The sequence below is a fragment of the Echiichthys vipera genome (genome assembly GCF_963691815.1).
Source record: "Echiichthys vipera genome assembly, chromosome: 20".
In the NCBI taxonomy this organism is placed as follows: Eukaryota; Metazoa; Chordata; class Actinopteri; order Perciformes; family Trachinidae; genus Echiichthys; species Echiichthys vipera.
The window spans coordinates 13170464-13196891 of NC_139845.1; the positions used below are offsets into that span (position 1 = coordinate 13170464).

The following is a 26428-nucleotide window of genomic DNA, read 5'->3' on the forward strand; positions in this document are numbered from 1 at the left end:
CATGCTTTCATCCTGCTACATCCACTCAAACCAGATACTGAACGGTGAAATACCAACAGCTTTTGTCCTCAAAAGGAAACGTGATTAACACTCTAAGAACATATATATGCTGTACATACTGAATGGCAGTAAACACCTTAAAATATGCAAACAAGATTCAAAATAAATGCCTTCATGTGTGCGTCTGAGCATGTACATGTATAATGTTAAAACATAATTCCCTGTCCTTTTTGCCGCCTACGAGACACAGCAACAAGCGTGACATGTTTGCAGGCATACGATTCCATTTTTTTTTTTTTTTTGCAAAATAGAATTGATTACAGTCAAACGGATGGAGGAGTGAGCACTTTGTCACCTCTCATCTGAATACACACTCAAGGTTGAGAGGGAGAAAGAGAGAGAGAAAGAGAGAGAGAGAGAGAGAGGGAGAGAAGAGGAGAGAGAGAGAGAGAGCGAGAGAGAGCGAGAGAGAGAGAGAGAGAGAGAGAGAAAGATCTTATTATTCAGAACTTGCAGCCTTGGTAACTTTGATTCTCATCCATCCATGGCATGGCCAAAAGGTAGCATTTAATGAAGTGTGATTCAGACAATAAATGAGGTCATTTTGGAGACAGTGAACCAGTGTCTTGTATTTGCCTGGCGTTGGTTGTTCCTGGGCTTAACTTGTAAAAAAAAATAGCACTTTATTCCAGCCTTGATAGGCTAACACAGACTTTTGATATTTATCAGTTTCAATCCTGCGCCCGTGATTCTACTGGGCGTAAATCCACACCGCCATTGGAAATCCAACAACCGTTTCTCCTCTGTTATTGCTACACACACATGCATGCTGTTCCTCCCTCCGAATCTTCATCTTACCTCCCCTTAAAAAAACAACAAAAAAACGGGGGAGCCTTAAAACTGAGGACTTAACTGTTCGTTTAAGAATTCTGTCTGAATTGCCCTCGCCATCAAATGCAATTAGCTGCTCTTTCATGTGTGCTTTATGTAATGCAATACTTCATTAGCATCATTCATTCATATTTAGGCGTGGATTATAGACTGCAAATTCTTTATTGGACTAGATGGAACCAAGCTGCTGGAGTTTTGAAGATTAAAAAACAAGCTACAGAGAGACAGAGAGATTGAATAATAAGAAGGGAGTTTGATTCCTGATGGAATTATGGGAAAATTATGCTATCTTGTGATTATCTACATTCTATGATGAGAGGTGATGAGGAAAATTATTCTTTTGAAAGCAGGCACTTACTAAGCGGCAAAAACACGCTAACAATGTTTTGCTCTTAAATATTTCAAAACGTCTAAAAAAACTGAGAGAAATTATGTTTGCAATAATGAATCATCCTTATATTAAATTCAAATAATGGGTGGGATGAATTGTATTTATAATCGTTCAATCAAAAAAGTAAAAGGCAAGAGAAAGAAAATGTAGAGCGACATCATCTTCCTTCTTCTGTGACCCCTTTTACAGCAGGAATGTGGGTATTTATGTCAACACCACACAGTCTTCAACACTCTGTAATTTCCAGGTGTTTGTGGTTAAAATGACAGATCTTCTCCTCTCTCATTCCATCTTTTGAGTGCTGCTGCAGCCACCGAGCCAAACAGCCATCAGCAGCCAACAGGTTGTTTTGGCTATTATATCTATCACAAAGAAATAACCCTGCATTTTAGCCAAGGACTCCACCGCTCTGCCATCTAATACACTCCCAAAACTATTGTCCTCTCACGCTGCACAATACCTAGACAAGAAGCAGATATAACTCGGTATTACAAATCCCATTCCCCTCCCCTTTCATCTTCTGTCACTCACTCGGCTCAACTGCGGGGCGGTTAAACTGTGTCATTTTCTGTATGGGAGTCCTCATTCATAGCCTGTACTGTTTACGGTAGCCAGAGCAATATGCACTCACTGGTTTGGGAGATGACTTGGGTTCCGAGGGCCGCATGTGCAAGTGGGCCATCATCGCCTGAAGACGCTCACGTTCTTTAGAAAGCTGTTGAGAGAGAGAAGAAGAGAGTGTATTAGAGTAGATTAGAGTAGAGGAGAGGGGAGGGGAGGAGAGGAGAAGAGAGGAGAGGAACAGACCAAATGTGTATGTGTATAGAGCTGTATATGCTTTTGCTTGTCAACTCTTGTTTCTAAATGTGCTTTAAGTTATTATTATTATTATAATAAAAGGAGGAGAATGAACACATCCGATTGGGGTGTCAGAGTGGGGGGGGGGGGGTGCTGATGACAGGTCAGGCAAAACAAATAGTATTTCATCTTTTTGTCAATAGCAAAATTTAGGTCAGCGAGAGTCTGACAGTAAAAAGCTAGTTGGGTCATAAATTAGGTGGTCCTGAGTGTCTGCTCAAAGTCCTGTGGACACTGTTAGGGGGATGGAGCGCAGCCAGCAGCTGCCGAGAGGTGAAGGGGTCTTGCAAACAGGGTGCCAGGTGGCCCCGCCTCCCCGGTCCAGTTAGTGGCCCCAGCCATCGCCTATCATCAATCTAATTCACAGGGAGTGACAGGGACCGGACTGTGTGAAAGGCTCGACCACACCACCTCCACCCCTTTCCCCCCAAACACACACCCTTAATAATCACACAAGAATCAAACACATGGAGACACAGACAAGCAAGTAGGCGTCCACACACACATATACACACACATACACACACACACACACACACAAACACACACATACGGAGCTGGGCCTCATTACTTGTGACGGCTCTCGTGGAAAAAAAGAGGAAGAGAGGGATGGTGGGAGTAAGGAATGAAAGAAAAGAGAAGAGACAGGACAGACAACACAAGTGCACCGCTGTAATTGGTCACACTGTAAAGCTTCAATAGCTTTGTGTTTCAATGAAAAACAAAACAGAAAATGAAATAAAGTGAAACACATAAATCCTTTTTTCCCCTTTTTTTTTCTGTACACGGCAACAGGATTGATTTACTTTTAAGACCAGATGCCTAACAATTAAATACAAACTGTTTATCAGAGCAGAAACTAAGTATGTGAGGGAGGAAATGCTCGACTTCAAGCAGGCCTCGGGACTCTGGTAGAGGCTTTATAATGGATATGCTTTTGTCATTGTATTTTTATAGTAGAGTATTGATCCCATTTTAATGATAATAACTTTATATCCGACCCGAAATACGCTAATGTGCAAAGCCAGATTGCCTGCTTTCGACTGGCAGACTGACAGCTGGCACTTTGTTTGAGCCTAGTCTTAAACACACGTTTCTATTTGTTTCTGAAGGAAGAGCAGCGGTTTGTCGGCGGTGCTGAGTAATAATGTCGCTCAATCAGCGCTCTCATTATCTAGCCAGCATGACTTCTTAATAAGGTCACGCTCCACCTACTGAAAATAGTTCCCTCCTTTTGAGCTTTCTTCAGGTGCAAAGTGCAGTTAATTAACACAGCAGACCGGGAGAGATGCGCACGCTATTAATTGGAAAGAAAAAGAGAGAAAAAAAAGAAAGCAAGAGAAAATAAAGCAAACGCTTAATTCAATTAAAACAGCCATAATGGCTTTCGTTGTAAGGCCTGAGGATTCCTTTGTTTAGTGGCTTTGTTGAATTCGGCAGGTCCTGCTTGTATGGAAGTATGAAGCAGACCATAGTATGGCCTTTCTCCCACTCATACTACCTTCAAATTTTTATTTTGATTTGACTGGATGATAAGTTACTTAAATGAGAAATAAGTTTACTATAGTGGAATGGTAAAACTGTAACAATGCATTAATCCTTTTTTCCCAACCCTGCACTGAGGTGTGTGGAGGAAAAACTTACTTGTATTTCCAGCTGCTGTACGACTTGCATTTGGACTCTACACTGGGCCGTGCTCCGATCATCAAGGGCGTGTTCACTGTTTAGGTGCCTGGAGGTGGAGGGAGAGAAAGATGTTACATGCCAGCTTTAACAATTGGTGTCAAATTCTATTCATTTTCACCACAACCAAAATTGTGGAGGATGATAATTGCAGTATCAACTTCGCCGTTGTTTTGTTTTATTGATAATTTTTCTATACTGGGACAATTATCTATAGGATACTGTTTGGAAACCATTGTTCCACTCTGAAATGAGGTAATTAGAAGTAACATGACGGTGTGGTGCCATGTTTAACATGACAATAGGCCCTGCGCCAGTTTAGATGGCGAACTTCAGCACCACCCTGAGCGCTGCTTTCTGCAGAGAATAAAAGATGCTAGCCCAGCAGAACGGCTTTGTCTCCTTCGTTTACCGAAAACAATACACACGATTTAACACCGGCAACATTTGACACACAAAAGCAGCTCTTCAACGGAAGGTGCATTATCTAGCGGCAGACATATTAAATGTATCTGGTGTGTTCGCCTCATTAGAAGAAAAAGGCAGCCAGACAGCCACAACAGTCAATGAGGGTTTTTGTCTTGATTGGATTTCGTCTATGGGACACAAAAGAGCCTCGGCATTAAGATAGACCTTTATTCCTGGTAAAGCACACATATGCAGACACACACAGACACACACATATATGGGGCAAAAAGGGGTTTCTAAAGTGTTGTGATGCTGGGTAATGAGCCTCTATCTAAATGATCATTGGTGACAAACTCTCAAAGCAAGCTTTGAGGAGGCATGCTTATGAAATGCCAGAGCTGCCACTTTATCTCCAGTAATTATAGGTTAGCTTGCAGACCCTTCAATGATCATTTACATCGCTGCCTCCAGTGCATTAGAGGAAGTACAAAATCTCTCTCCCTCTCCCTCTCCGGCTTTATCTAAGAACACACAGACTCGCTAACATTATCATGAACTTGCGCAAACACTGATTGGCACACAAAAAGTGGCACACAAACACCCAGGGAAAAAAACTCACTCCCACCACAGATTCCTCTATTCTGTTCCAAACCTCACCACTTCTTGTTTATCTGCAATGTACAAAAGCAGGAACTCAATAGCCCAGCTTCTCTTGGTCTGCCAATCAAAAGCTGAACAGAGCATTTGTAATCACAATAGCCCTGTACCTTTCAATTAAACCGCACATATTTTAAACCATCTCCTTCCTGCTTATACCTTTGGAACCATTTCAAGTCTAATGCTTGGAAATTTTTCATTATAAATCAAGAATGAGGTAGTACTAAAAAAAAGGATGAGTGGGGGAGTGGGATGGATGAGGGATAGAGGGGAGGGACGAACTGGTGGATTTCTCCAGCCCTGTGCCTAATTGCTGTTTGAGAATGCACATGCAAAAAGGGGGCATTACATTAATCATTTAATCACGTCCCTCGCAGGATGAGGGAACTAATGTTGCAAATACCCTTTTCATTTCACTGCCCATAATGCTATCTTATGCACTTGATGTATGGCGTGTGTCATGAATTACAGCTGCTTCAAAAGCACAGAGCGAGCTGCTCGATGTCCCTGCAGATACCTCATTACAAAAAAAAAAAAAAAGGGCGGGGGGGGATCTTTATTAAGTTTGCTTCTCATCGACAAGCAGCTTGTTTTTCTTATATCGTGTCACTATGTGTGTGTAAGGCCTCTCCACAGTTTTCCAGCCAGTTATTTTCCACCACACTCACACACACACCTTTCACTGCTGGCCAGTTAGCAAAGCGATTACAGGCAGATTCCTACATGCATTTATGAAATATTCAAATGGCAGCATGTCCTACTGTGCATTAATAATGCCACACAAAGACAAAAAAGGGGAAGGAGGAGGAGGGACACAGACAGGCAGACAGAAAACAATATGAAAGATTACCTTATTTACTGAGATGTGGGCAAAAAAGTACTTTGAGTTTCTCTCACTCCTCTTCTTCTCTAATAACATAAAAATCCCTTTACGCTTATCTCTGATTTCATCTCTCCCCCATCCCTTCTGTCTTGTAGGATTTTTTTCTATACTTATAAAAAATGTCATTAGAGCTCTGATCATTGCATCATGCAATTATTAACAAATACAAATAACGTGTTGGAGGAAATATAAAACATCTTAAAAGGTCCCATATCATGCTTATTTTCATGTTCATACTTGCATTTTAGGTTTCTACTGAAACACGTTTGTGACATCACAACGGAACAGAAGCCCTAACGGCTTGTTTAAAGACAGTTTCTGAATTCGAGCTGTGTGTATTTCTCTGTGTATTGACTGTTTTTATACTTTCACTTTTTACAATACAGAAGATTTAACTGTAGTATCCAGCTGTAATCTTTAAAACTGAGAGGATGATACATGTCTCTCTGTCAAGCCTGGCTGGCTCCTGTTTATGTTTACTGTTCATGCCTCATTTCAGAGGGACATTGATTTCTCTCTTGAAGGGGGAATTACTTCTGTGATGAAGGCCATGTGAGAACAGCGAATGGATGGAGAGAGATGTAGCAAAGGTAGAGAAATCAGAGCAAATAAAGAGACAAAGAGAGTGATAAATAGAGGGTGGGGTAGGGGTGTGGGGGTTGAGACACAGACGTTAATAAAGATTTCTTTTTTATTGGATGCTGCAGTTTCTCTCTTCTCTTAAAGGGAACAAAACATCTCAAAGGTTTTCCCCCCACAGCTGTGTATATGAATATGTATAGACCATCAACGTCCACTAAGGGCCCAATAATAAATCTACTCAAGCCAGCATATATGGATGATACACTTCTGCTAATTGTCTGTGCGTATTATCAGGGGCTACATAGGCCCAGCAGAAAACAGCAAGTTAGGCCCCCCCAACTGTCTACTGTAAATGTGACACACAAACACACACACATTAATGTATACATACACATATACAAAGACATACACACAGTCATACGTAAGAACACATGCATTGTACACCTACTGGCATGCATAAACAACACACTCTCTCTCCCCATGGGGGTGGTGCATAAGTAATGCCCTCCGTTTTAAAGGTCTTGTCACAGTGCAGCAGACATGTGGAGGGGTAGAGGGGAGCTCGGCTATCCAGGGGCCAGGGGCCTGCCTTCCTCCACAGTGTGTGTACGTGTGTGTGCGTGTGTGTGTACATTACATAAAGAAGAAGACACTTGGGCTGCTGCCTTGTGGGTTTAATTAGCAGCCGGTTACAGACACCAACGTTCACGTTAGGGCTTGCCATTTTAACATGGAACCAGCCTTCCTGCCAGTAATAAAGAAGGCAGATGGATGACATACTATAGAGTGGAAGAGTTAAATATGTGTGTGTGTGTGTGTGTGTGTGTGTGTGTGTGTGTGTGTGTGTGTGTGTGTGTGTGTGTGTGAGCATGTATCTGTTTATGTTGTATGAAGTACTTATACATATCCAGTGTATTAGATGGTGGTCGGCACGGAAGCTAAGCAATGTAGTGTTGGATGGGGGCAGCAGCTAAACATATCTTAGCCAACTATTAAAGGCTATTTTAACCACTTTACCTTGATGTTAGACAGCCCGTTCTATGCTCTCGTCAAAGCCATCAGACTCCATTGACAAAAAAAGTCATTTTATCTCATAGAACACGGGACTTGCTGGTTTACCACTGCCTTAGAGAGTTAGTTGGTGAGCCTTTTAGGTGACTTAAATACATTTGGCTGCTGCCCCCATCTGCAGCAGTACATTGGTTAGCTCCTATGCCTGTCTTCCTGACTGCTTTTCCAAACTGGGGGTGTGTAGACCGCCATGTACTGTAGCTAACACACTGACTATGGATAAGTACCTCATTCCACCCCACTTCAAAAAACGACAAACGACAGAAGCAGATTTAAATCGATAAGCGTAGCGGTCTACAGAACTGCAGAAAGTAGGAGGTTTTGTACAGGCATGGCTTTGTACAGCTATGCAAATGATACATATGAACTGGCTGATTGTTCAAGCATTAATTGCATTTTTGTATTTTTATGTCTACCATAGAGGCTCCACATGTAAGTAGTACTAATAACATTATGTTTTACCTTTTCTCTTTCTCATGCAACACACACACACACACACACACACACACACACACACACACACACACACACACACACACACACACACACACACACACACACACACACACACACACACACACACACACACACACACACACACACACACACACACACACACACACACACACACACACACACACACACACACACACACCACTCAAGAAACATTCCCAAGCAATATTATTTCATTTTGAACTTCAGAGAGCTAATTCAGGGTGCCAGCCACCTCGCGGCTACCTTTTCCAGGTGAACACTTAAAAGCACACTGAAGAGCTATTAACTGCTGATCTTGACAAGTTTCTTCATGCAACAAAACAATAGATGACTAAACGTGTCACCGACGCTGAGCTGAGCTCCTACAGCCAGCTACGAGACGCCAGCTTGACTTGAGTACCCCCCCCCCCCCCCCCCCCGCGCATGTAACCCACTCCCAACTACTAACATCTAAACTGTCATCTAAATCTGACACTGCTTTATGTAACCCGGTTTAAACTGTGCCTGTGTGTATGTATGTGTGTGTGTGTGTGTGTGTGTGTGTGTGTGTGTAGCCGACTGGCATCTCCAGAAACATAAAAGGACTCCCTCTGACACCGACAATCACTGCTCCAAGGCACGCCACTGAGCAGCCATCTTTGTTCTGATGACGAGTCTGCCTTCTTTGTTGGTGTCTGTTTTCATGTGCCGGCTGGGTTACAGTATAGAGCCAGCCTCTGACTTGCAGAGAAGTGTGTGTGTGTGTACACTATTCTGTTTTGTTGCATCAAATGTTCTGGCAAGCATTCTTACAAAACTGTCTGCCAACCTGTGCTCTCGCTTTAAAGTTTGAAATCTACCTGTTTTCTGTCTGTCTGTCTGTCTCTCTTGGTCTCTCAGTTCGTCTATACAACAGTGTATCGTTTTGCATTGGCTTACCAGCTTACAGGATTCACAGGCACAGCGCTTTACACAGTGTATCTCTGCCCCTCGCCTAAATAATCAAGCTAAGCTACCTAGACCCAGTATCCTTAGAGCACACAGACTTAGGTTTTGTTTGTGAACAGAGTGTACAGTGTATTGGGATAGACTGATGTCTTCTTTAAGTAAGTGTACTGAGGTGATAGGACATGATATCAGAAAAACCTGCTAATCTGATACAGGCTTGCCTTCTCACACACACATTTGTTCCCAAGCTGCAAGACAAACTCTTCTACCTGGACTCGTGCACATGTACTCCCTGGTCGGACAGTGCATTGCACACAGAAAACTGGCTTTTTATAAGCATGGCTTTGAATTATACTGGATGATTCCTATGGATGTTCTATGTCGGCTTTAGAAAACTGATATTGACTTTGACATGTATGTGGCACATTTCCAATAGGGGATAAGCAAACACACTTGTCAGGCACCTCTGATTAATTTAAACTCTATCGCTGTCAATTGTGGTTCCTTTGAGTGTATTGTATGCGTTGACAGAGTGTGAAAATGCAGCTTAATGTCATGTCTTTCAAAGACTGGTAAACACTATTGTTATTAGAGTCATTTCATTTCACAGATATACCTTTTTAGCTTTAATTCACATGCTGCTGTAGAATTAGCAAAAGCCTGACCTAAATCCTACAGCAGCTCCCCCATGGGTGGACTAGTTTCTTGTATCAGTACATTTTCTAGCTTTCTGCAACTTATTACAGTCGCTACTGTAGAGAAATGCATAATTTGGAAAATACGCCGGAACAATGTCCTTATTTCAGTAGTTTATGCGAATTCACATGGACATTTACAGCCTGTGAAAAACACTCACCAGATCATTATTTCACAGTTAATTACAAATCTAATTAGAATATTCAAATTAAAGCTTTCCCTTTCTTTTCTTCTCTGTGTGAGAGCAGGGAGCCAGGGAAAGAGTGATAGTGAGAGAGAGAGGTAGAGGGAGAGAGACTCTTAGTGAGTGGCAATGTGATAACCTGTAATCGGCAGTGCTGCAAACACCTTCTTCCTTTGATGTCCCCCAACTAACATCCTGGCAACAAAGCCGGCCAATTACAAATGAGCTAATTAACTAAATTGTTGATGGAGCATGGAGAGTTAATTCGCTCTGGCGCCTGCACCATGACAACAGTGAATGGGGGCCTTTGTTGTGGAGGTAAGTGTGCGGCCGTGCAAGTTGCCATTAGCTTTTGACACTTTTTCACAAACCTATCAGGCCCTTCCACGCCAGGAAGGAGATTTGTTATGAATCAGAGTTGGTTTGAATCCTGCGCTGCTCGAGCTGAACCCTGTCAGCTGGCTGCATGGAAGGTCAAAATGTGCTCTTTGAAAGGCAGTCGTGTTTTCTTTGTTGTGCCCTTCTGTCTGCTGTACCCACAGAAAGGGAGGTGCTGTGGTGTTGGGGATAACTTGTGTGTGTTTCACAATAAAATAGATATTAGCTTCCTGTACAAAATCTCACATGGTATCAACAGGGAGAGGTGAGTAGATATATCATCTCCAGTATAACATCTATGTCATTGCAGCATGCTCTTACTTCAAAAACTGTCCGAAGTCGTCGCAGATGTTCTCACAGCCTGGCCACTTACACACGCCGTGACCGTACAGGGGGTGGGTCCCTCCACTTTCTTCATGTAGTGAACTGAAGCCAAAATAAAAAAAACAGAAAATAAGCAAACAACTACTGAGGACTGTGGTCATGTCAGTGTGCATGAATATGTTGATTTTCACGTATTACGTGTCACGTATTAGTACAGTCATGTTTACACTATTTATTATGGTGCTGTAGCCTCCCTTTATTTTGTATTGCCTCGAGATGTGTTTGTCTTCTCCTATTGTCTTACATGTTGGCTGTCCTATATGTATGGTGGTACTCAGTTTACCATACAATATCGTATTGTACCATATTGGAACGTAATGTAAGGTAAAGTAACGTAACTCAAGGTAACGTTCCGTACCGTAGTATGGTATTGTGTCATATTTTATTGTATCGTATCATCTAGTGTCATGACGTGTTGTGTTGCATTGTATCCCATCCCATTAAATTCTACCGCATCGTGCTACAGCGTGTCATACTGTGTCATATCCTATCTTATCCTATTCTATCATATCCTATAGTAACTTTTTGTGTCATATTGTGTCATATCATGTAGTGTTGAGTCGTATTGTGCTATATCGTATCGTATCATATCCAGCTTATCGTCTCGTGTTGTATTAAGCAAGTTCATCACAGAATCTGCAAAGGCTTGTGGAGTCTTGTGCATCTCAGGTTACAATCAGCAAGAAAGGGGTCAAAACAGGGGTCTGATCAGTTGAATTTTTTAATTACCAAGGCTAGCAAGGAGAGACAGAGTGAAAGAGAAAAATCCAAACATATTGTACGAATAAAACAGGAAATCTTTGAAAACTTGGATGTGAGGAATAATTCAGTGTCTCGTCACATCTAACTATTAATCTTTAATCCATCTAAATAATCGCAATATGCAACTGCATTAACTTGGAGACAGTGTAGACTAATGTGTGAGCTAATATCTCCAATGGAAATCTAGTGAGCTATAGTTTTGTCTCAGTCACCACCCCATCTTGTAAAGCTATTATGGGGAGGAAGGGTTGACGCTTTCAAGTAAACATTAAAAATCCAGACAGCCATATAATTTTCATCAGGAGATTAATACTGTGTGTAACTTATGTTCTTTGAGGACAATGGGGGCAGGGGGTGCTCTGGCGTTTTTCAAATGGCACCCAAATAAGTTACGACCCTGCCTAGACAGCACATCCTATTAAAGATGACAGTTTAACCTTTAGGCCTGGCACTGGTGTGTGTGTCTGGGAAAATGTGTGCGAAAAATTTGAATGAGAGTACAGTACTGTATGTGTGTGTTTGTCTGCTTATAGGTTATGCCTGTGCATTGATGTGTGTGGTCAACGACTACATGCATGCCTGTGTGTGGCCCATGAGTGTGTGTGTGTGTGTGTGTGTTAGTGCTGCCAGATCTCACACTGTGTTTTACAGTGGGGCTTCCCCCACATCGATCCGTGGCATGTTAGTAAGCAGTGCTCCTGACAATACTCCTTGTTCGATCATTATGAGACACTACACACCCCTTGGGACATTGGCGGATAAAATGCCCCCCCCCCCCCCTTCTTCCATCTCTTCTCATTCCCTCCCTTCCTCTCTCTTTCTCTCTGTCTTCCTTCTAAAGGTATCTTTTTCAAGCCTCTTTTTAGTGGTACTGGAGAGATAGCATCTACTTTAAACCAATTACACAGTACTTCCACCTCCAGTGTGAGTCTCTACCAAGCATACACACACACACACACACACACACACACACACACACACACACACACACACACACACACACACACACACACACACACACACACACACACACACACACACACACACACACACACACACACACACACACACACACACACACACACACACACACACACACACACACACACACACACACACACACACACACACACAGCTACCCTAAATCCTTATTATAATATCGCCCAAGAAAAGCCTTTGAATAATGCATGGGCCAGATCGGCAGATATGTGAACAGTCAGTGTTTTGGTGCTGGGTGCATTTATAAAAGACGCCATCACAAGGATAAACATCCTGGAAATGCCACTCAAGGCATCACGTATTCTGTTTACATGACAAGCAAGCAAAGAAGGTAATTTTCAAAAGAGAAAAAAAAAGAGAGAAAGCACTAAATACTTAATGTACAAGGAGGTTACCTTGTCTTGCCTGCAAGAGAGGCTTGTTGTAAGTGCGCCTGCCTGCATGGCTCTCTCTTCCTGCTTTTGATATCTGTTTGCAAGCTAAGTGCGTTCAATGGCACACGCGGTCCCATGGGAGAACATGCTCTTATTTTTTTTATTTTATTTATTACCACGACACTAATAAACTATTGAACAAATAAACAAAACATCATGTTCTCCCTCTTGTAACAATGTTGTTATTTTAAACAAGGACAAACACCCTGGATGGGAGTGCGGCATTCTGGCACAAAAAAAACAAGCTTGTGTGGCGGGCTGCAAACGCGCTGCTGTAAACTTTTCATCTCCTCTGCCTTTTTCCCTGGTGCTGCATCTAAAAAAGGGTGGGTGGATGGCGTCTCAATTATTTTACCTCTCTCGCTCCCTTTCCCGTTCCCGTTCCCTCTCTCTTCTGTGGTTAAGGGCAGGGGACTGTCCGTTGGCCATGGGATGGTGAGAGATGGGTGGCGATGCTTTGGCGTGATTGGAGGAGGAGGTAGTTGAGGACGAGTTGTTGGTGGAGAGGTCTAAACCGCCACCGGTGCCGCTGTTGCTGTGTTTGATGCCGTTGTCCTCCATGCTGTGGCCACCACCGCTGCCGTTGCCGCCGCCACCTCCTCCGGTCACATCCTTCCACAACTGCTGGAGCTCTGCAGGGCTCAGGCCAGCTAGAGTGATTGAGAGGGGAGAGGAAAAAGAGGGCCATAGGGGAGAGAAAAGCAAAAGGGGTGGAGAAAGACAATTAAACGTAATGCTTACAGTTTATTGTATCAATACGGCTGCTCAACTAAATGTAAAACCCTAGTATCCGGTGTGAGACAAGAGCTGAAGCAACTTGGCAAACACTATCCACCAGCAAAAAAAGTTGTATAAAGAGCCATGACTCAAGGCCCTGCCCTCAGTGAGACCTGCACTTCTTCACTGCAGACCTGAATTTGAACTGTACCGCTCAATAAAGTGTAATAAGTGTTGTTCCTCTTCTCGGCCCAGTTTGATACCGATTGCTCACGTCTCAAAGATTTGTGTGTTTTCAGTGAGCAGGAACTATGAAACATTGATTACAGTGAGTGTGTGCACGTTCCATCTGAGATAAAAAGCAGCTTTGTCCACTGCTTCTTTTCAGCTCGCCAACTGATGAGGCAATATTCACAACTTTGATTACCTTCAAATATCTCCCTGCCTGTTGTTTTTTTTTGTCTGCGCCATTTTGGTGGTAAACAACAAACATAGGTGTTTACTTGGCTCAGGAGAAGAAAATGGAGCCTGCTCTCCTCTCTCTCTCTTTGTCATTCTATTCTTCTCTTTCTCCTCTCTCTGGCTCTTGGTGAAGGCAGTAAACAACAACAACAACAACAAACTGGGGAAGGAAGGAGGGGGTTGGGGGAGCGGAGGGAATAAAAACACAGATTGGAAAAACAACAAACAACAAATGCAGGCAGAGCAGAGCTGAGAGAGAAACAGAGATAGGGAAAGAAAGCCACAATCAGACAAGAAGAGAGAGAAAAGGAAGAATGGAAGACGAAACAAAAATGATCATGTGGAGAGTTAGGGACACAGTGGATGGCAGAAGAGCATACCAATGAGGGGCAGGCAGACAGACGGACATACTTAGAGATAACGCAGGGGGGACACAGGTGCATACCAATGAGAAAAACAAAAACAGACAGGATGGAAAGACATAAGCCATGGGACAGACAGATGGAAATTTGACAGCAGGGAAGGATAATGACAGCAGACATTTACAACTGCAGATAAAACACAGGAAGCATGTGACCACCACTGCTGTGAGCCACGTGCTCAAGATTAACCATAACCCTTCTTCCTTCCGCTGCCTCTCCTCTTTTCCCCCTCCCTCTGCTGCTGCTCCACTTCCTCTTACCTGGCTGGGGCAGGGTTTGTCCGGGCAGGGCGGCTTGGCCGGGAGCGGGCCCAGGCAGCGAGAGCAGGCCCTGCCGCTGCATGTTGAGCAGGTGCTGCTGCTGCTGGAGCTGCTGCATCTGCAGGAGCTGCTGCTGGAAGACAAGCTGCTGGGCGGCCAGCTGCTGCTGCTGCTGCTGTTGCTATAGAGAGGAGGAGGAGGAAAGAGAGGAGCAATAGGAGAAGAGAGAAAGGGAGGGAAAATTACAGACGAATTAACAACTGAGAGAGTGGGAGAGGAGAGGGGAGTCTGCACTCACTCGCCTCGGCCGTGACCTTAGCTATACCTCTCTGCCTCTTCTTCGCTCTCCCTCTCTGTCTGTGCCAACTTGTGTCTTCCCTACTGTTTTTTTGGGCTGTACCACAGTATTGTTGCCCTCCTCTCTTTGTGTGTGTTCATGTCTGTGAGCACACGCGCACGCGCACGCAAACAGGCACAAAGCTGTGCTGCTATACCAGCTCTCGAGCCCGTCAGTGTATGTGGCTTGTGATTGTGTATGATACTAAGCCCCTGGTATAATCCCCCGACAACCCCCTCCACCACCCCTGATAGTTAATTGTCTCGCCTTCGATGATGGTCTGTTACAGCTTATGTGGCCAGAGGGGAGCTGGCAGAATGAGAGATTTACAGCATCATTTATGTGTAAATGCATAGACACAAGTGCAAACACACACATATACACACACATACGCGCACAACGCCTGCCCTCCGTTGCACCCCCCTGGTCTCTCCTCGCACAGAGTTGTTTATCGCTGGGCCAGACAGGCGATTGCGTAAGCTCTGTGCGAAACAACAACAAAAACAACAACAACACAGTGAAACATCTAACTCAGTCACCGTGGCAAAATGAGTCAGAGAGGGAGTATATTTTAGGGAGAGCGCTTTGAATCTGAAGGTAATAACTGGCTTTAAGTGCAGACTGTTAGATTTGGAGGAATATAATAAGTCTGTGTTCTTGTCTCCCCTCCATATATGTGTGTGAATGTACTTACATCATGTCCCGCTCATGTGCTTCTGTATGTTTGTAACATGTAGGAACTAAAAAACCACGGAGGAGGGGGACAGACGTGGACAGAGGGGGGGTAAAACTTGTGATGCACTCACTGGAAAACAGGCTGCATAATATACTGTAGTGATGGAAAAAGGCAGTTTGCCCCCCCCCCCCCCCACACACACACACACACACACCCACACACAAACACATCATGCCTCAAGAGAAATAAGGGAGCAATTTCTATTCCATATTTGATGGCGCGGCCCCTGAAAAACTCTTTTCACAAATCCAAACAGAAACAAAGCCGTCGGGAGGTCAGTTGTGGCTTCCTGTAGGGGCAGCATAATGGGCTGCTTGAGGAGACACCGTGAGGTGCAAAATAGAGCGAGAGAGAGAGAAACAAGGATGTGTGTGTTTATGTGATGCCTTTTTTTCTGATCAATTTAACTGCTTCCACACGTACTGTATTGCCTGGATGGTTGTGGCCCTGGACTGCCTCTCCGGGTTCATAGCCGTGTGACGCTCCGACACGACAACACAAAAAGTGGCTTAGGCTGTCATGCTCATCTCTTCTTCTCTGAGAAGAACGATATCTGTCGACCGGCTGCCTGTCACTGATTTATGAGTTCTGTGTAACTTTAGCGGTGGTGCATGAATTTATGTGTGTTTGTACGCACACAGAAACAGTTCATTAACACGTTGGACCCAGGACCCTTTGCCTCTGGTCTCCTTTTTTTTCCATAAATCAGTATAAATATGTTGCATGCATAGTGTGAGTGAACGTCCCTTAAAAAAACGTTGTGTGTATGCGGTGCACCTACCTCTTTAGCCTGCTTGCCAGGGTGCTGCTGCTGGAGAAGCTGCAGATGAAGCTGCTCCTGTTGCTTCTTATAAAACTCCTGCAGGTGTTGCTGTATACACACGGAAAGACACACACACACACACACACACACACACACACACACACACACACACACACACACACACACACACACACACACACACACACACACACACACACACACACACACACACACACACACACACACACACACACACACACACACACACACACACACACACACACACACACACACACACACACACACACACACACACACACACACACACACACACACAGAATGGGTGAATATACTTTACATCTGTCATCTATAATCTGTCTATATTTATGTTGACCATGAAACAGGATTGCTGGAAGATTTATTTTATTCATGTTCAATGATCTAAATGATACAACTCAGACTTTATGCCAGTTTGGGGATGTATAGCTAGTTCCCCTTAATGGCATCCAGTCTGAGTTACACTGATTGACTTGCAAAAACCCTCAAGGAAGATCTCTTACTATTGACTAGACATTTTCTGCCTACACTTCTGTAGCTCCAGCTCGACTTCACATGTTGGTCGTGCAGAAACTGCATGTTATAAATAACATTTCCTACTGCTTTTGGCATTTATATTCCAGCCTTCTTTCACAGTCCTCTCCATATGGACTTTTAATAGTTCCACAGTTCTGTAGGGGGCAACAATTCATCATATTAACTGCACATCTTGGCTGCCAGAGTGCACTGGCTTCCTTTGGAGTGACTGAAATAAACAGAATAAACCCTCTCAGGAACAGGTTTGCTACATTGAGCTGATTCATTTAACACACATACTATGACAGCTATTTAGACAATGATTTCAGTTTTATCTCATATATTCTTCATATGGCATTTTGGCTGAAAAGAGAAGTCTATGAAGCAGACAAGTGGGATTCAAGGCCCAGTTCACTGCTAACTGTCATGGACATTTTACAGACACTAATATAAAGCCCTTAGAGCATGTTTTGTAACTCTTGCTGTAGTCACTTTATCGACATAAACCATCAATAGAACTTCACCGTATGATGGCTATTCATGACTTGGTGATTACTGTTGATTTAGGGTTATGGATACTTAATGGCCTGAATGACATATGCGATTTACTTTGCAAATTTAAAGGTCCCATTTTCAGCTTCATACCTGTATTTTGGGTTACGACAAGAACATGTTTTAATGCTCCGCGGTATGAATGTAACGGCCCTTTCTACCTTCATATACTACAATTGTGACATCACAACCATACAGGAGTCCTGAAGGCTCGCTTCTTTATAATCACAAAATACATGGAAATCTCCCTTTCTACAACATGGGACCTTTAAGACTGACGGTGTAATACTTACTGCACAAAACAATGTTACCTGTACAACCATAAATGCCTGTGGTTGCTGAGAAAGGGGCAGTGCAAAGGCACGCCATTGTAATGAAACACATTCTAGATCCTGAGCACTCTTAAAGAGGAATAATCAGAATGAATGACATCCTTAATTAAACAATTCTCTCCAGCTTAATCAAATCACATGAATGACAAATGCATTTCGTCTCTGACACGAGATTCTGCCAAGTGTGTGCTTTCTCAAGCTGATTCCAAATATTACATCATCTATCACCTATCATTCAGCTCTGTGCCCTACTCTAGCGGTCCCTGATGGATGCTTGTCAGGGAATTGAACCAGTGACACACTAGAGACGGCTAATAAGAGGTGACATGAACAACTACGTCAATGTTCAGATCACTCTTTGTAAGCGTGTCAAGGACACGGGCTGTGGTGAGTTGGCATGAGCGACTAGTGGCAAGGATACTGAGCACAGGAGTGACTCAGGGTATATGTGTGTGGGGTAAATGGGTGCCTGTTTTGTGCGCATATACGCATACTGCTGACAGAGCACGGCTTGCATCTAGGTATGCGTATGTCTGCATGTGCCGGAGTGTTTGACCCTTAATATTTGTCGAAGGGCGCATGTGTTCAAGTGTGAATGTGTGTACTGTACCTGCTGCAGCATTACGGCCTGCTGCTGCTGGAGCAGGGCCTGGAGCTGCTGGGGGGAGAGAACCTGCTGCTGGAGGATCTGTTGCATCTGTTGCGGTGTGATCACCTGGGGACTCATCATGGCCACTGAAACTGGAACCTGGACGGGGAGGATGAGAGAGGAAGCGGTGGCGTGAGAGGCAGAAATTTATAAAGGGGTGAGCCAAAGGAAAGGAGAAAGTCGGAAAAATAGAGCATTTGAGATGTGCGTCAGGCCTACTGGCATGGATCTACTGGGAGTGTGGTAATTGGTGACTGAGAGGTAGAGAGAGCGGGCCTCCCATGGCCGTGACGCTTGGCAGCCTAGAGGAGATGCTGAAGGACAGATGGGTGCTGTGCCTTTGTGTTGCTCATTTTATTTGGCTCTGCCTCCACCCCACTGGGAAAACTAAGAGATTTAAATAGACGTAGACCTTAATTAGCAGGACCCTTGAACTCCCCCACTTCAGCATGCCTATCAGTGCTGCTATTGTGAAACAGCGTGAAAATGCACAACCTCAAAGTGTTGATTCAAACTGCACTGATGTAGCGGACACATTGGCATGATGAGACAGGTCATTCCTTAGAGGTTGGGGGTTTAACCTGAGCAATATGGAAAAAAGACACCCTGCACTTCTATTCATGCAAGTTTTACATTCTCACGAAAGCAGCCAAAAGCACAATTGTTTCTTGTTATGTAATTTTTAGGAGATAATCATTAAAAACCTGAGCTGTCACACTGAAGTAGAAGAATTTCACCAAAACAAAACAAAGATACATATCCTGAATTTCCTCCAAATTCTTCTCAAGATGGCAACGCAAGCTACTTCTGAGGTAGCAGATCAATAGACAAAGGATACGTTTCTCTTCGGTCTTTGATTGTGTGCACACTTTCTAAATGGGGAGTGTGGGCTAACAGTGCATATTATGAAGTTTGGGAAAATATCATCAACGTTAGTGAATGATTGACTATCTAACACATTGCAACAATGCAATGGTTAACCAGTTGATTCTCCTTGACTCATGAAGACTTTAATACACAACTGTAGTGGCACTGTAGCGTCACTTTCTACCTATGTATAGTATACAGAGTTGTGACATCACAAAAGCACAGGAGTCCTGACGGCTCGTTTAAAGGCACACAGTTTCTGAATACGTTCTAAGAGAATTTCTTTGTAGATTGACGTTTTGATACTTTCACAGTATTGATATAGCACCTTGACCTGCTTTATGATGAGAAAAAAGACATGAAAATATCACTTAGTATCACTTCATTTTCAATAGGGAACCTTTAATTATTGTCCAGTTTGATGAAGACCTCACTGACAAATACAATGTACACTTGAAAATAGATGGATGACCAATGGATGAAACGTTGCTCTCTTAGATCTGTCACCGTTGTGTTTTTCCTCACACTATCTCAATGTTTACAATATGTGACCTTTAAAAGGCAATTCAATCTGCTTCTAGCACAACACTGTACTAGAACATGTTTTAGGCCTGAGTGCCGCATCTTGTCAACAGCAATTCTTGAAAAACAAGCTTTACAACACAATTAAAATATCAACATGTAGTAACCCCTTCACTGACACTAATTGCAACAGCGCTTTGCACAGAGCTGCCATGACAGTAGCGAGCCTATATGGTGTGTCAAGGGGCCAATAAGACATCCCTGTCCTCATCGCCAGCTAATCAAGCTGCCTTGATTACTTTCCATGCATGTCTCTCCTTCTCTCTCTCTCTCTCCCTCTCTCTCCCCGTCAGGCCTTGACACGTCCTTGTTTAGCTCTCCTCTCCTCAACGCCTTCCCCACACCCCAGGTTTTCCCCCCTCTTTGATTAGCCGAGACATTTGCATGGTCACTACACATTTTTCATTTTAGAAGTCATTATGCATTAGTGGCTCCTGATCGCCCGCCTTGACTAATCCTGATGAACTGAAAATCACAGCTGAAGGTCAACTTCCAGCCGGCCCTGCTGCACATTCATATTCATATTCAAACAAATCCTGCCTCCATTGTTCATTAGGGTCTTAGAGAGAAAGGACTCCATCTAAGGTAGAAGAGGTGGAGGAGGAGGAGGAGGAGGAGGAGGAGGAGGAGGAGGAGGAGGAGGATGATGATGTTGTGGTACATCTCTTTTCTTCTCTGGACTCCTTGCAAGAGTCCAGAAAGAAAATACATTCACAATAAGCGAAAAAGCTGAACAAAAGCCGTCAAAAGTTGCAAATTAAACAGTCCTTGTGTAATTATGCAAATGCTGTGCTTACACCTTCAATGTTATTAACCCTTAAAGGTACATTTGCTAGGTAAGTAATTACCCCCGCAGTCAGTCCTGGTTTTGTGTTGGATGCCGTGACAATGGGACGAGCGCAGCCGAGAAACAACATGAGTGATGCACTCATTAAGACTATTAATTGGATGCTAGCACAAAGATATTTTGGTTGACAAAGGGGATGCAGGCTCACTCATGTAGGACTCACAAATGTATGTGCATGCATACATACAGTGGGATTAAATTCAACATTTTACTTCAAACTGATTCTTCGTTGTGTAAGTGGTGAAATATAAGCTTTCAGATACCTGTAAATGAATAATGCCGGATTTCAGCAACAATGAGTGATACCAAACAGCAAAACAACCAGGTTTTGGAATTGTTAACTTCCTTTTACCCTTTCATTAGCTTTAGAGATGTAATAGGTGATAATCATCTTAATTTCACCAGTGCACCAAACAAAAAGAGGGGAAGGAAAAGGGAGAAAAGGCAAGAGGAAGAAAGGGGGAGAAAAGGCACTGGCCCACGTCCATTGTGAAGTGCAGCACAATGCTAATTCCAGCATTTAACTGCATGCTTTTCTGCTTGACGTATCAGAGGCTCCAAGATGAAAGCAGATAAGTAATTGCTCTCCTGGTTCTTATTCTTCACTGACAACCCATAAATTTAATTTTACACACACGTTCATTTACATTTTCGAGTATATGACATGATAATTGCAGGAATATAACACCTCCATTTTGCAGGATACTGCACGAGGGCTTGATTGACGGGAGCGGTGAATTGAAAGGAACAGGAGGCTGAATTGCCTCTCCTAGAAATGATTTTGCCATGAAGGGATAAAATTAATGAGCATTTACTCGATGATGGCAGTGGCGTAAACATCCACACACACACACACACACACACACACACACACAGACAAACACACACACACACACACACACACACACACACACACACACACACACACACACACACACACACACACACACACACACACACACACACACACACACACACACACACACACACACACACACACACACACACACACACACACACACACACACACACACACACACACACAATTGGGCTGTGCCTCTGTTTCTCTGTAATCCAAAAGGATATATTTCAAATAGTATTGCACAGAAAAATATTAATGGGATTCATTAAATCGTCTGAAATTAGCTGCAGCTGATGTGGCCACTGGGGACCTCAATAACAGAAAAGGTGCTCTCATGTTTAAATAGGAGACATTTGGATGGAAAAGAGTACTTTGCAAATTACTTTTGAACAAGTCACTTGAATGTAGCCCCGCGGACATTTGTAAGAAACAGGTTGGGCTTTTAATGGTGTTCACCACTTGAACCCCTTTTTGTTTATGGGCCTTGTCTTTAAGAGAATGATGAGCCGTGTGGACATGAACTTTGAAACCATGTGGTTTGACCTCAAAGTTGGAGAGCAAAACAAAAGACCTTTAAATTGGCTCCTGATGGGAAAACACAGAACAAGAAGATCATTACAACACTCTTGTCACACCAGCAGCCTGTAACCAGCCTGTCCAATTCCTCGCAAAAGGTCAAGCTCTTCCACATAGAGCTCAGGTATCTCTTCTAAGCAAAGCTGGTGCCAAGGTCTCTTGTTATGTTTGATGTAACTGACCGTGCTGGCCATTTTTTAAAAACTTTTTGTTATTTTAAAGCAGGTTGAGGGGCTATATAAAGACTGTACAATTATCAACACGCTTAATCCACAGAGAAATGCACATAGCCCGTATTCACAAACTGACATCTGTACGGTTGTGATGTCCCAACAATACCATATAGAGGTAGAAAGTGCTGTTATGGTGCTGTAACAGTACTGTAACAGTCCCCCAATGCAATGGTGGTACAAAGACACCTTCTATCACCCAACTATCTGGACCAATGGACAAATGCACTTCCAGCAATTACACCCACTCCACAGTGTGACGCTTTATCTTTACAGCAATGAGTTTTTAAGAGTCTACTCAAATGACCTAAAGCAGGAGATAATTGGTGTATCAGAGTTCAAACTTAAACAATTAAAGTCCAGTAGAGAGGAATTCCATTTATGTGATTTCCTTCTGTACAATTCACTTAGCAGTAATAAGCGGGGGGGCTGGTGATTAGATGTCGGCCATAAATATTGTGTATGTGCTGTGTGTGTGTGCGTGTGTGTGTTTGTGTGTGTGTGTGTGTGTGTATGTGTGTGTGTGTGGGGGGGGGCAACGAATGCAGGGCAGTTATCAACGACAGAGGTTGTTCCTGTAGCACTGGACAGGGGATTGAGACACTGCTTAAGATAACTGCAATGAGAAATGAAAGGGTCCTAGTCAGTAATTAGCATTGACTCTCTCTGCCAAGGATTCACAGTAATTAAGCCACTAGCTTCATTTTACTCTCAGGAAGAGAGAGAGAAAAAGGGAGAAACCCCGTCCGCACACACCCCTTCCACCTATTTCATCACAATCTCCTGAGCATTCCAGTGCCCAAACTCAGATCCCCCGCCACCCCCCCCCCCCCCCCCACCCATCGCTTGTGGATTTCTGACCTCTGAACTCCCTTTCAGCTGACACTGCTCATTTACTAGACAATTACTGCCAAATATGGCCATACGATTATTGATGGCTGGGACTCTGCGCTTGAGGACCACTGGGGCTACAGGGCAAATGGCCCAGTGAGTGCCTCGCTGTGAAGTTCAAGTGTGTGGTCCGCAAGATGTACATCTGTGTTTACTATGTAAAATCACATCACATCACAGCCACACACACACTCAAACGCATGTGGTGTTTTCAGCTTAGGGAGATCAATACTCTAGATTGTCAGGACTGAAGCTAAGTAGATTACTGAATGTTTTCCTAAATCAATTTCCATAGCAGTTTGGCAGCAGTGCATGGGAAGTGCAATTTATCATAACATAAAGACCCATCACGCAAAAGCCTCTAATAAAAAAAGCCAGAGGAGATTGGGATGGGCTTAGCACAATTTCCATACTGATTTATCTTGACATGTAGATGGTCATTGATTACGGCTCTCCAATGTGGTGTACAACACTGCGGCTCTGTGACATTACCTGTGCACATTGTTTTTGTCATTATCAGTACAAATTGTTACACCTTTATCATTAAACTGGCACAATTCACTCCAGACTGATTCCTCCCTGCACATATTTCAAGGGTAAAAATAAGCGACAGATAGAGAGGGAGAAAAGAGGGGAAAAAAAGTGCAGAGAGAGGAGAGTGCTGAAATACAAAGAAAGTGAGAGAGACACAGATAGAGAGAGAGAGACAGAGAGAGAGAGAAAGAGAGAGAGCGAGCGAGAGCGAGAGAGGAGACACACTTCCCTGTGATGTTGCAGGTAATATGGCCTCCACTGGATCAGCCTCTTCATCAGTGACACACAGTAAATTACAAGTGCTTCAAGCAGCTCAGTGAATTATAGTTCATCACTTGGAAAGGCTTTCCCCCTCACCACCGGGGCCCAGGCGTATCAGATCTGCCGGTTAGGATCCAATTAACACCCTGGCCAGAATCATCTGATTGCATGTGTAAGGGCTGGTATAACTCGTTTATTGCAACCATGTATCTTCTGTCACAAGGTAAATTTGTTGCTGCTACATCAAAGGTCTGAGCTACTTTTTTTTTTTTTATCCTTCCCTCCCTCTCACTTTCTCTTGATCCCCCAAACTCAGCTACCTCGCCTTGGGGTTGCATTTCAACTTCTTTTGCATCACAATGATGAACCTGCTCTGTCCTCGCAATTTAGCAATCTTGTCCTGTAGGTGTTGTAAATGCAGGGGGGTGGAGGGAGGTGGGGAATGAAAAAAAAATCTTGTTTTCTGGTTACAAAAGCAGTAACCAAGGGTGTTTGACTTAAAATGTGCTGACGTTTTTTTTTCTCTTTCTCTCTCAGAGTCAACAGAAGTTTTCCTCATGAATAACATAATATTTTCCCCCCTCTCTTTTTTCCCTTCGCCGTGATAATTTTTTCTCTATTTTCAGATCCAACCAGAGGGGATGCAGTCGAGAGATATTTTCATAAATGTAAATGTGAACTACCATCCTTTAGCCATGCACGCTGGAGTCAGCTAACCTATACTCAAGCCCTTTTCCCTGCATCTGTGTGTGTGTGTGTGTGTGTGTGTGTTCCGGATGAAAGGCAATAAGCAGATGAGTTCTGTTATCGAGGTGGTATTGGCTCAGTGGCAAGAACGCGTGGACCTGACCTTTAAAAGTGTAACACTTCCTAGGATGGCCCAGTGCTCACAACCAATCTGACTGGTCTGAGCAGGAAGCTGTAGAATTTACAGAAAACAGGTCTGAACCAACATCTCTCCCGATCCATAAACCAACCATTAAACCTTAAATAAATTCATTCATATTTAGAGCAGAGCCTTGCACAGATGGGACTGAGGTTATTAGTCTTGCAGAAATGAATTCACAGCTTGATAGCGTGAAAGGGGCAGAGCAGCAGTCGCAACACTCGCTCGTGGTAAGCTCTCGGGTTTTTGCATGGTTAGAATTGGATGTTAACTACTGAGGGGGTACCTTCACACTGCCCCCCCCCCAACACACACAGAGTTAGGGGGTCATTCTAGCTGTTTAAAATCTGCCCCTTGACATATGGAGTTGGTGGTTGTTCCACAATGGGTGACGTGTTAAGACCAAGGTGCTACCTGCTCTTGAGACTGGCTCCAAAAACGAGTCAATCCCAACAGACTCCCATGTCAAAATGTCAAACTTTTAATGAAAAATAAATAAGTTTACAGCCTGGGACAAAAAAACGATTTTGTCCATCCCCGCTCCACCTCTTTGCCCATTTTTGGATAAGCCGGCAGTGAGGTGGGGTTAAGCATTGGCAAGATTGCAATGGTCGGAGCGACCTACATTGACCTTCGTTTTGTCACTTCAGAGTGACATCACATAGACTAAGTCCATATTTTACACAGTGTATGGTTAAGATGAGATGTGGTAAGATAGTCAGATGTGTTTGGGTGGCCTAAATGCCATTCCTCCAAATATAAATATATATAAAAAATCCAGCAGTGCCCTGTTCCTTATCAATAATGATGAACAGAACCGCTAACAAACAAAGCACAAAGTCACTTCTGGCAATGAAAAACTTTATTTACTTTTTTGCATTATGTATGTGTGTGTGTGTTCTGGGGAAACAACTGTCAGATTCATAGGCCACTGTAATCCTCTCCGCCTCTCCTTGTCCGCGTTTCTTTATTTGTATTCCAAATGTCAGTGTATAAATGCCTTTCAGAGGGAGGATATTGCCATAGAGAGGAGGAGAGCGAGGGGCGCGAGAAGCAGAGGAGAATGGAACAGAGACGAGAGGGTGTTGTGTGCCTTGGGAGAGCCATGTAAGCAGCATGGCGGAGGAAGGGGGATTTACAGGGAGAAATAGGTGTTTATTGAGTGCTCCCGTGGGCTTACAGTGTAATAATAGACCTGTCACATTACGCAAATGTAGAGAAGCAGCTTGTGTGTGTGTTTGTATGTGTGTTTGTGAGACTGTTTTTTACGTGTGTGTGTGTGTGTGTGTGTGTGCATGCATGTGAATGCTAGAGATGACTGCCTCTGCATCATCAACTCCTGAGAAGCAGTGATGAGCGAGTGGATAGAATTAGTCAGGCGAGAGCCTTTAGCCGCTAATACGCGT

General features: G+C 43.5%; 1 protein-coding gene across 2 annotated transcripts in view; it reads right to left on the reverse strand.

Annotated features, from left to right (window-relative positions):
* The window catches only part of foxp2 (forkhead box P2), a gene marked incomplete at its 3' end in the record, with an annotated part of 106842 nt that overhangs the window by 13000 nt on the left and 67414 nt on the right, over nucleotides 1–26428 (reverse strand). For both annotated transcript variants that reach the window (XM_083934769.1, XM_083934770.1), the window contains exons 6-12: nucleotides 18448–18585; nucleotides 16399–16488; nucleotides 14545–14725; nucleotides 13039–13333; nucleotides 10426–10530; nucleotides 3785–3872; nucleotides 1914–1997 (exon numbers count right to left, since the gene is read on the reverse strand). In XM_083934769.1, the coding sequence (XP_083790895.1) occupies nucleotides 1914–1997; nucleotides 3785–3872; nucleotides 10426–10530; nucleotides 13039–13333; nucleotides 14545–14725; nucleotides 16399–16488; nucleotides 18448–18585 (981 nt within the window). The remainder of the gene's footprint in view (nucleotides 1–1913; nucleotides 1998–3784; nucleotides 3873–10425; nucleotides 10531–13038; nucleotides 13334–14544; nucleotides 14726–16398; nucleotides 16489–18447; nucleotides 18586–26428) is intronic.